Source organism: Micromys minutus (assembly GCF_963924665.1).
Source record: "Micromys minutus genome assembly, chromosome: 1".
NCBI lineage: Eukaryota > Metazoa > Chordata > Mammalia > Rodentia > Muridae > Micromys > Micromys minutus.
The window spans coordinates 118,457,744-118,470,175 of NC_137969.1; the positions used below are offsets into that span (position 1 = coordinate 118,457,744).

Consider the following 12,432-nt stretch of genomic DNA (forward strand, 5'->3'; position numbering starts at 1 on the left):
CCCAAAAAACCAAAAATGATGTGATTCATTTTATCCCCTGCCTAGGGATATAGGAAAAGGTAGATGATGACCCTCAACTCCACCCCACCCCACCTGCAGCCTGAGATCTGGCTTCCTGACACACTATTTAGGAAATGTGTTCTCACCTCAGAGGGCAGACTATTTAAACCAGATAATGGACTTGGTTTCATTTTGACTCTGGGGTTTCCCCTTCTCTGCTTTCCTCCTTTGCAGTCACAGGAAGTATATCTGGTGACCACAGCTACAATACAAATGGTATTTCCGTGGATTTTGCCTTCCAGCTGTGTCGGACTCAATGCATCCTGCCTTACAAATATGTCCCTAAAGCATTACCGAGGGCCAGTAAGGTGGTTGTCTTACTGCCAAATTAAGATCAGTTCAAAGACTTTTCCTTAGCAGTTAACATTGAAGCCAATGTTTGTGGCTGCCCACGCCTTCAATCCCAGCACTAGGAGGGCAGAGACCTGGGGATCTTTGTGAGTCCAAGACCAGCCTTGTCTACACAGTGAGACTCTGTCTCAAAAACAAATGAAAAGAGAAGCAAAGTCACCCAAACAAGCCAGTGTGTTCAGTTCATTCCAGACCATGTTTCCATGCTCAGTTGTGTGGGTCTTCCCTATTGATCATATTCTATAGACATACTTCTCAAACAAGCATTTGGTCAGTGACCTTTTCTCTCTGTTCAAACCATTAGCTCAGGCCAATTCTCTGTCACACAGTTTAGTTCTCCAGCCTCTTTCAGGTTTCCCCGGAGGAAACGTTTTTTTGTTTTGTTTTGTTTTGTTTTTGTTTTTTTTCCAGAAATGCACAACGAGGTCTCTAAAATACAGGCTAAATATCTTCATGGGTTTTGTCCTATCAAAATAGCCTGTTCTCTGTGTTTCTGTGGAAAACTGTGTACTTCAAAAGCAGGCCTTCCAGTTTCCACATTGCAAAGAATCCTATAATGTAGGGAAAGGGTGGGATTGGGGAGTTGTTGAAGCTCACCTACTTTGTACAATACTCAACCACTTAACCTACCGGGTATAAAGACCTGGGTTCAGTCCCCAGCACCACATCAAACCAAGCATGGTAGCACACGGTAGGTTTTCAGTCTCCACTCTTGTGAATTAGAAGTAGGAAAACCAATTCAAAGTAATTTTTGGATCTGTATAGAGTTTAATGACATGATATAGGAGACTCCGTCTCAGCTCTCTTTTATCATCCCCACACTAGAAAAAGTCAGAAGTAGAAGTGAATAGTTCTCTGAACAACAAGTTTCTTTTGAGACAAGTTCTGGCTGGCATGGATTAAAAGTCCTTCCTCATACTCCTGAGTTCTGGGGTTGTAGATGGATATTAGTTACTGACACTCGGCACCCTCGTGGGAGTACAGGACAGCAGATGTGGTAGGCAAAGAGCTTGTCAACACTCGGGAAGCCACCACTCCTGTTTGGTATGGTATACTACTATCCAGTCACCACAGGAAAACACTGACTTCTTAGTTGAAAGATTCCAATTGTGAGTGTGGGCACAAAACAAGGACAAGAAACTTGACCAAGTAAAAGTGTTTATAGCATCTTTAGAGGTCACTTTAGAAGTCCCTTCTGAGAATGACCAAGGGGCAGGTTCAAGTGTAAGAAGCTCCCTCCTATCATCACCACCCAGAGAGCTGCTTCTCTCTTTGCTTCATCCTTTTGCATCCCTCCCACTGTTCTGTGCTGATCTAAACATTCTCCTTTGTAACCGAGCTGTGTGCTACCTGCTCTTCTGGACCCTGTTGTCATTGGGCAAGCATTTACTGATTAGCGTGTAATTCAAGCTGTGTTGGCCAGTACAATCATTTAGGTCAACTAAGTTGGAAAAGAACCTTTGGCACACAGTTGTCCCAAACCAAAGGATCCTTCCCTTATGCTTGCAAATAAATGCTGTGTTTCTTCTATGAGGCTTACATATGGTAAAAATGTGAAATATGATTATCAACAAACAATGTTTCCATTGATCACTGCACACACAATTCATGTACTCTGTAGAGCATGCCCTCCTTGAAGACCAGGCACATGCCTATTCAGTGAACCATGGGTTCATCAGAAGCATGCAGTTCTCACCTACAGAACACATCCTTATAGGGGTATTTCAGGCCACCTTTCCTTGAGCTAGGTATTCTTGTCTGGTGCACAGAGGCCCCATACAGAGAAGCACTAATGTTAATCATGGAGGAGTGTTTCCTCAATGGAGGAGATAAAAATCAAATACTGACATTCTACCCAGAAAGCTGGATTTTCTTAATGACCCAGTGACCTTATTACTGTCTGCAAAGGCAGACCTCACCCATCTTTTTCGGTAGAGGCAGACATCACCCAAATTCCCCAGAATAATTATCCCAAACACTTCCTTCCCTAGACCTTCACCCATTCTTAGGGAAGATGGCTCATATACTTTATGGCCTGCTGACCTCTGGGCTATCTGTCAGAGACCACACTAGATTCTAGGCCTTTTAGCTATAGAACCTACCCTCATGGTCACATGTCCTTTTTTTTTTTTTTGTCACATGTACTTTGTGCAAGAGTTTCTATGTAGTCACACTTTAAGCTTTATGGTGCACCTGGAACTGGAGTGACTGAGCTGATTGTTGCCTGGAAACCTTTTCCCAAATTGTACTGTTTTAAAGATGCTGACAATGAACATACTACCTGGCATTAGACTCCTTGAAGTCTGATCCATATTGACAAGGTCAGTCTGCACTGAGTTTTCAGACTTATCTCTTCTTGAGGTTCCCATCCCTGTATCACACCTGCAGGGACCTCCTCATATCCTAACCTTCACTACTTCCTCCTTCTGGGGAGAGGTGGCATTCTTGGCTTTCACTTCAGAGGACATTCTGTCACATTTCCAACAATGATTTTTTTGTCCTATATTTATGACTAATATGCCTCATATACCTTTTGTAGACCAGAATTATATCCTTACTATATTTATAAGTGTAGATTTTATTATTATGCTGGCATGGCCAGGGTAATTTATCAGGAGGTGACAGCCACTGAAGGAATAGTTTGTTATCCTTGCAGACTCCCAGTGGAGAGGCACATGTCATGGGAGCTGTATAGGAGACCCCTAGCAGTACTCCTAGCAAGAGCCTTCGGTGTGGCTCCCAGAAGAAGGGCCAGGTAGGGTGTGGGGAAGGGCCCTAAAGTATAGACAATTTAATGCTTTCAGGGTCAGAAGACCATGCCTAGTTGTTTGATATCTAGGCTCAGGCTGACTAGGTCTTGTGGGTAGTGGCCTATAATATAAAATCCAGTGAAGGAGGTGGCTGGCGGTGTGGCACTTGATCAGTGAAATCCTTTTTATGGATCTCTAGTAACTGGCTAGCCATGGGAAACAGTCTAAGTTAGTGTGTCCCCAGGATGCCAAAACATCAAGTATAGAACTATAAACCGACTCTATGGGAATATCTGTTTTTTTTTTTTTTTTTTTTTTTTTTTTTTTTTTGCCACATTGGGGCAAGAAAACCCAAAGCACATCATGTCTATATGGCTCACGATAAAATCTACACCTTACATAGGGCACAGAGTTCCATGGACCTGCTTTTCATTATTTTTTTTTTTATTTGAATGGATGATTTATTGTCATGGTCCAAAAATTAGAATAAAGATGTTTTCAACATTCTTGCCCCCACCCTGCCTTTCACAAACATTGCTTAATTAGTTTCTAGTGTAACCATCACATATATATGAAAAATTTCAGTACTAGGAATGAGACCCATTAGAAAAGTGGTGAGTATGTCTCCAGCTCTTTGGGCTTCAGAAATAGAATTTCTCTATATATAGCACAGGCTGGCCTCTAACTTACAGTCTTCTTGCCTTCAATTCCTAAGTATTAAAATTACAGGTGTGTGCCATCATGGTCAACCCATCTAATAATGTTATGTAAATACTAAAAACTTCTTAAGCAGCAGCTAGAAATACCTGTAACTATATAACTTGGCATTTGCGATCAATAAAGAAGTCTGGAAGTTTTTGTTTTATAGGCACATCAGAAATAAATTTCTCACATGTGCTAAATTTTATCCCTGACATGAAAATATGCATAATATATTAGTCATTTGTACCATTGTGACAAACCATCTAACATAAACATGGAACAAAATTCTTTCGTTTGTTTGTTTTTAACCTCAGGATTTCAGTGGTTGTTTCTAGGTGCATGCCTGGTAAGAAGAGCCTTGTGGTAGGCAACATGTGATGGACCACAGAGGCAAAACAAGGCCAGGACATGATACATTCTTCCATGTTGGTCCACTTTCTTCAGTCAGACCCTTCACTGACTGTTTCCACTACTTTCCAGTGTCCATTCAGTTTGGAATCTATCAATGAAGTAATTCATCAATGAGGCTAGTACCCATATGATCCAGTCATTCCCTCAAAGTCTATCCCTACAGAGCACAATAGGGGCTGAGCTTCATATACTCAAGCCCAAATCATGCCAGATTGCTTAAGGGTTTAGCTAACAAGAGTACTTGATCCTTTAGAAATGTTTAATTTTCCAGACTTTCAGGTAATAGATGTTGTTATTTGCTTCTATCTTGTGGGTCAGGTAAACACAGAGTAGTGGGGGACTATAAAGAATGGTCAGATCAACACAGGCTAGAGATTGCTGTCAGACTTACAAATAGTAAATTTGAATGCCAGACTCTTGTGGGTACACACATACTAGAACTATCTTGAGCTAAATGTCCAAATGTATATTGAATGACTCAGAAATCAGAACACTAAGAAATAATGGATGGCCAGTGTATCTACCTATTTACTACTAACAGAACAGTCAAACAGACCTAAAGTTCCAGGAATTAGAATAGAGAATTAATTAGATAAGCACCACTGAAAACAGCATTGGCACCAATGCTTTGGAGTTTTCCTGGAAGGCATTTCTTATGCCCTGTCCCCAGGATCTAATAAATCAGAAGTATAAGGAATTTGATCCATTGAGATGGCTCAGTGGGTAGAGGCCCTTGTGCATGGGCCCGACAACTTGAGTTCAATCTCTGGATCCCACAAGGTGGCTGATGAGAACCTATACCTAAGAGTGGTTTTGTACTCTCCACAAATACTCTGTGGTACATACTATATAATGAATATGCCATTTCAAAAGTGATTGTTTCTATTTCTATACAAGTGAGTGGAAATTTGACATGATATTGAGGCAAATGAAGAGGTAATAGAGGTGGTTCCACCAATGGGAAGGCGAACTCTAGCTTGTCTCCATCTAAGTGGCCCTGCTTAGGCAGATGTGACTGAAATGAGCAGAAAAGGAGTTATGAAGGAGGACCCTCTTCCTTGTCCTGGAGCACCCTTGATCATCAGGAAGATGCTTCTCCAGGAGAAGTGTCTTAGATGGGAACATGTTTCATGCTCTAACCATGTCCTTGTGGGAGGAATAGCCAATGTATGAACTGATCATCCAGATTTCTTACCTTGGTCAAGATCTTTCTCCAACAGCTGGTGTTTGATGCCACTGAACAGCTTTGCCTCTTCTGAGTCACTGCAGCTGATTACTCTTCCTGGGTTATTTATTTTATATTTTTACATTTATTTATTGAGTGTGTGTACATGTAAACATGTGTGAAAATGCCACCGAATGATTCTGGAGTCAGGGAACAATTTGCTGGAGTCTATTCTCTCTTGCTACCAAGTGGGTCTCGGGGATTGAATTTAGGTCATCAACAAGTGTGCCTTTACCTGCTAAGCCATCTTGCCAGCTCCTGAATCACTTCTTTCCTAGATAGTTGAGTATGTTCAGATAGATTTTACACTCAAGTTTTAGGATGATGTCTTCCTAGTTGAAGAATATCCAACTCATTCCTCCTCAACTGAGTATTCCTTGTGATTTGCTAATCCCAGGTGTTGCTTTTAGGATTTTATTTTAAAATTTAAATTAATAAATATTGTTTGCATGTGGTGCAACATTCAAGTAAAGTGTTTCCCATTGAAATGCTAGTTCCTGCTGACTCTTGTTTCCTAGCCACTTACTTTTCTTATTTAGGAACAGACATCATCACCAGTTTTGAGTAACACCCAAAAAGCATGTAATTTTGTTAAAAGCTAGCATACCCGTTCATGGATCTACACTTAACAATTTGGATGCAGATTCTTGGTAGAGCCATCTCATTCTTTTTACCGACATATTTTTATTTAGCTAAGGTTTTTTTCTTTTATTTCCTCACAAAACTTTCTGTTCCTTTTCTATTTTAATTAAAATCTGAAAATCAGTAACCACACACTTTAGAACACTATCCATTTATACACTCACTATTAATTCAAAGAATAGGCACAAGGTGTCACCTCAAGGACAAGGCTGTTTCAGCACTAGGAGTATAGCAATGAACTATGACGTTCATTTCTAGCAGATGGGGAATGCAATGGAGAAGTGAACTCTACATGTAGAAAATGTTTAGAATGTGGGTAGAGTCAGTAGCAAGAGAGCTGTGAGAGGGCGGCTGTTGGAGCTGGCATGGTAGTGACCCACCATAGGGCTAGCCATAGTTGTGAGATGGCTGCTGGGACCAGAGAGTAGCTGGGGCTAGCATGGCATGGTGCCATTTCAATTATTTTATATTTCAAAATATTTACCACTACATTTCTGGAGATGAAAATTGTCTTCATTAGAAGGAAAAACATTCAAAGAGAAATGAGATAGGTGATTCTCATAGTGGCACCCCTGAACTGTCAGCTTTGGAGTCATCTGAAATACTTTATAGTTAATTATAATAATTTTAATGAACAAAAGCCAGTGGAAATAATACAAACTTCCTTTATTTCTGGGAAATGTTGAGAGAAGTTATTTTGAAATCAAGATAAAATATGATCAATTAATGTTAATTAATGTTCAACAGAGATTAAAAACTGATAAAAATTATTTCATCAAATCTTAGCATAATTATTTTAGCTTAAACTCTTCAATATGAAGCTATTTCTTACTAGTTCCTAGTAAAATTTTAGTGTGTCTTTAGAAATGAGTGGGAATTTTCTCAAATAAAAACAGTACAAATAAAAAGACAGCCATACTGGTTGCAGAACATGTTAAATACTTAAGAAGGCTTGTTGATTTTACAACCATTCACATCAAACTATTAGGAGAGAAACCAGGGGCAGGTTGTTGGCAAACTTTTCTGGTTTCTTTGCTGTCTTGTTTAGTGAACCACTACTGAGTTTAATTAGGGTTAACTGTAGGAGCATGGGCAACTAGCCAGTGGCTACACTACATATGAAACCCCATAGATGAAACAAAGAGGACTTTTATAGAGTCCCAAATGTCATGCAAGGCACTCTGTTCTAGGATCTGTAAAATGCTATCCTTCAAAGACAAGATAGCATGTTCAAAATTTTACAGAGTTGGCTGGAGAGATGACTCAAGTAGTTAAGAGCACTTAACTGATGCTCTTCCAGAGTTCAATTCCCAGCAACCACATGGTGGCTTACAACCAACTGTAATGAGATCTGATGCTATCTTCTGGTGTATTTGAAGACAGCTATAGTGTACTCAGATACATAAAATAAGTAAATCTATAAAAATATCTCACAGAAACATAGCTTGAAAGAGGAAGAAAGGAAAGGGGAAGAATAAAGACTTTGTACTTACAGTAAAAATGTAGCTAGCAGCTAAGCTGACACAGTGCAGGTCACCTAGAGATTTTCTTTAGCCACTGTAGAGAATGTTTCCTGTTTCATTCTCTGATTAACCTTACCAAGACAGTACACTCACATAGAGCATGCAGGTTTAATCAATCCATCCTTACCTGTAGGGTTGAGATCCAGAGGTTTTGTAGCTTTTGCCTTGCTTCTGGTCCACACTCCAGGCTCAGATTTGATGCACTTGTTTGTCCTTCTACAGACACTCTTCCCCCTTAATTCACACTGAGGTTGGATGCTCTTTGCAACCCACAGAACTAATGTCCCTATCATCCACTAACCTAGACATTGCATTTCTGTGATGTTTCTGATCTACAGTGGGCTTAATATTAATGTGTGCTGTTATCCATACTGTTTTAAGCTTCCCCTTCTTCACCACTTCTAGAATCTACAGCAAAGTAGAAGCCTAGTTTAGAGATTAACTAATTAAGTCTCATAAACTTCCAGCAGGATTGACTAGACTTCATAATCTCCCAGATAATCAACTGGAAACACTGACATTGAACAAAACCTAGATGATATTTGTCTAGGTGAACTGGTGAGCTGACACCCCATTATTTTCCAGGCTTAGCTTTCTCCACCACTGTGCTGCAGAAAAGCAGTGCTGGGGGCACAAACGGTTGGGTTTAGTCGAAGCCCCCAGGATAATTATACAAGTAATCATGAAACAGTAGGTGCTTTCTGAACTCCCGGACTGTGAGCCCACTCGTCCACTCTGCTTGAACGTACCACAATGGGGCAGCTGCACAAAGCTCTAGCCACACCCCAAGTCTCACTTCTTTTTTTTTTTTTTTTTTTTTGAGTTTGAAATTAAACTTTAGTTTTTTCAAAGTAATGTAACTTAGAGGTTTAAACAAACCACACATAAAAGAGAAATCAGACAGACAGAGAAAAAGGGCAGACAGACAGAGAAAAAGGGCTGGTGATAGTTGGCTGTGGTCAGATCTTCTCCATCTTAGAGATGAGGTCATCACAGGTTCTGATTGGCTCATCATTTTCTTTAGTCTTCTGCCCCACAGTCTTCTCCAGTTTCTGGATCTGCATTTGTGCCTTCCTCAGGCTTGCCTGGAAAGCCAGTGCCTCTGCTTGGGCCTTGCTGCGTACTTGGGCGATCTCCTCATTTGCCAGCTTGAGCTTTTCTTCTGCATGGGCCTTCAGCGCCTGGTACCTCTGGCCTTCTTTCCCAATCTTCACTATGTATTCCTCAACACACTTCTTCAGTGAATCTTCATTCTTCTGGTGGCCTTCAATCACTTCCTTCTGCTTCTCAAACCGCTTGAAAAGGTCAGAGAAGGACTTCTCCATGGAGTTCAGGTCTGCAGTCAGTTGGTCTCTCTCTTTTAAAATCTTTTGGATTTTGTCTTCAGCTAGTTCCTTCTCTTTCTCAGACTCCTCCATGGACTTGTACATGATCTTCTCAGACCCATCAACAATCTTCCCCATCTCCAGATATTTTGTGTTGAGGTCCTCATACTTGCTTTTCAGCTCCAAGTTCTCCTTCTGCATCACATTCACCACTGCATCCAGGTCTTTCTGGCTGTATTTCAGCACATCCACAATAGGTTCAGCAGGAAGGAGACCTCTAGGCTCAAGGACACACAGGGGTGGGGCTGATACAGGAACATCCAGAGCTCCCAAGAAATCTAAGTCGACAAGCTTGGCTTCTGTTGGATTTCCGGAGCCAGACTCCTCTGTATCCCGTGTACTATTTGTCACTGGGGCCACTGGCATTGGCCGCAATGGGCTCTCTTTCAGAAGGGGGTCAAACTTCAGGTACAAAGACTGCTTCCTCCAGGCCGACTCCTTAAACGAGGAAGTTCCAAACTGCTCCAGATAATCCATTTCAGCGCCAGTACCTAGGATTTCTGCTGGGTCTCTGAAGCTCTCTTCCTCTGGGTCCAAGACAGGTTCTAGTACCTGACTGGATGGCTTTAGCACTGGCTTAACAGGCGGGGTCACCAGCTCACTAAGAGAGGCTCTGGTTCCTGATGAGATGGCTCCAATACTGGCTCAATAGGTGGTGTCACCAGCTCATTGTCCAAGACAGGCTCTGGTCCCTGATGAGGCGGCTCCAGCGTTGGCTCGATAGGAGGGGTCACCAGCTCACTGTTCAAGAGATGTTCTGGTCCCTGATGGGAAGGCTCCAACATTGGGTCCATAGGCGGGGTCACCAGCTCACTGTCTAAGAGAGGCTTTGGTCCCTGATGTGCTGGCTCGATAGGTGGGGTCACCAGCTCACTGTTCAGAAAACTTGTGAAAGCTGAAGGACTTGAGGAAGTCAAGATTCCTTCCTGTAACTTGCCTTCTGCTCTTAGCATCTCGGCTGCCATCTGAATCACAGGTGCATCATCCACTGGGGCTAAAGGCAGCTGGCTCTCTTTCTGTAAGAAGACACAGTGGTCATTCTGAAATCCAACATTGTCATCCTGATCAAAAGGAACCTCACGCTTGCTGGTCATATTAGGACTTAAGATCCTGTGTCTGTGAATCCCGAAGAGGTGTCTGAAAAGTCACCTTTGAGACTTTAGCCTGGCTCTTGGGCAGTACATTTTCTTTTTGTGACAGACAAAGAACAGAGGATCTTCCGGTAAGTTCTGGTGGCGAAAACAGAAAGTCACCGCTTTCTGAACTCTTTTCATTGGGGACATTTTGGTCATTTAAGATATGCAGACTCATTCTCTCTACGGCTGCGGAGCCCTGGGCCCACGCGGACACCCACCGCAATGGAGGAGCACGGTACCTGCTCTGCGGTAGAAAAAAACGAGCTGGAGAAACCGAACCAAAGGAATCCCAACAAGCTCTGCCCTCGCAGTCCGTGAACCCCAAGTCTCACTTCTATGGGAAGTCTCTCCCCTGCACACACACACACACACACACACACACACACACACAAAACGCTAGAAAAATAACTATGGTCAATTTCAGAGGCAAATGAATGAGAAGTGGGTGGTTGGTTCCAGGGCTGTTTACAAAGGACAGAACAAAGGAGTGAAGTGCACGAAAATAAAGCACACATGTTGAAATCTCAGTTTTGGCTCCTTCGTCCACCATAAACGTTCTATTCAGGAGCCTTATGCTGACTCTGCATTACTTCTGAGAGCCAGGCAGGTTAACAAGACCCAGATCTATCGGCAGAGCTTTAATCTCAGTGCTAGAGAAATCATGGTTTTTGGATAAGAATCTACATCCATTAATTTTTCAAACCAACACAATCCCTAACAACAGTCTATAAACCTTTGTGTGTGTGTGTGTGTGTGTGTGTGTGTGTGTGTGTGTGTGTCCCCTCTCTGACCTTCATCACCTAGCCTCTTTGAACTGGTCATATGATCTCAGATTCCTTAATTAAAAATAGAGATAAAATACAACTATATATCAGCATTGATATGAGAAATAAAAGGAAATATGCAAAACTCTTGGCTGTGTCTAGAATATGTGGCCAATAAGTAACAGATTCTGTTATTAGATTTCTATTTTTCAGTTGGTGTTAAGAGTTTGGTCTGGAATAGCTTATATTTGTTTCTCTAAAAGTGAAGCAAGCTGTTCATGGCTAAAAATACACATATATATTTCCAAATGAGTCTAGGAAGGGTCAGAATAATGCAGTTTTTATATGTACTACTGGTTTCAGAAGGAGGTTAGAAAAATGGGTGCAAGCCCTGTTCCATTTGAGGTTGAAATTGACCTGCTCTGCCCAAGGATCCCAGGCCTTGTTAGTAATTAGCAGCTTTGAGGGCCACTGATATAACTTCAAAGGGGATTTTTTCCTGTTTCTGTGGGTGGTTCCCATGGAAACTTAGCAGGTCTGATGGTGTATCTAACCAATAAGCAGAGAGGAGAACAGGGTGGGAGACATCAGATGGGGACAGTGGCTTTTATTCATCACTGTTGGTACCAATGTCCTTTGGCATGTGTTGAACTGCAGCCTTTTTGGTAAGTGACCTTCTCTGGGAATTGAGACCTGAAAGGGTGTCTGGCCCACACTTACACACACATCTGCATATTCACTAATGCAACTAACAGAAACAACATAAGGGAGGAAGGATTTTGGGGATCATGGTTTAAGAGTATGCAGACCACCATAAAGAAGAAGGCATGGCAGAACTCATGGGAATGGGAGGATGACGCTGAGACACCTTACATCTTGATGAATTAAGGGGACTGTTTCCTTTAGGTTCCAAATATGTCAAGAGTCTCCCCAAACTATGCTGTCTGCTGGAGATTAAGTGTCCAAATGTAGGAGTCTGTGAGATGCATCTCATATTCAAACCACAAAGGTCCCTGACTGGGACTTCAGGGTTCAGGGTTTAGCAGGGCAAAGACTGGGAAAAGATTCATCATGAGATCAAAGGCCTAGCTGTAATGACTTCAAAAGAGAATGTTGAAGACAGACCCTGAATCATTATAGTAAAGCTCTGATGAGTTGTTAAAGTTTGCCTCAGAACTAAGTGGACTGAAACACCAATTTTCTGGTGATTAGACCTGGCAGTGGCACATTTGTTACAAAGAGTTCTCTGTTTCTCTCCCTCCCCTCCTCCTCCCTCATCTCTCTCCCTCTTCTCCCCCTTCCTCATCTCCCTTCTTCCCCATCCCTTCCTCTCCTCTCTCTCCCCCTCCCTCCCTCCATCTTTCTCTTTCTTTCTTTCTTTCTTTCTTTCTTTCTTTCTTTCTTTCTTTCTTTCTTTCTTTTCTTTCTTTCTATCTTCCTTCCTTCCTTATTTTCTTTCTTTCTTTCCTTCTTCCTTTCTGTC

The 12,432-nt window shown here is 41.9% G+C and overlaps 1 protein-coding gene across 1 annotated transcript; it reads right to left on the reverse strand.

Moving 5' to 3' along the window:
- Positions 1-8,623: 8,623 nt before the first annotated feature.
- LOC308438457 (transforming acidic coiled-coil-containing protein 3-like) lies at positions 8,624-10,360 on the reverse strand (the record flags this gene model as incomplete). Its single annotated transcript, XM_080939848.1, is given in 3 exon segments — positions 8,624-9,654; positions 9,657-10,165; positions 10,167-10,360. Coding segments are annotated over 3 exon segments (1,734 nt in total).
- Positions 10,361-12,432: the final 2,072 nt, after the last annotated feature.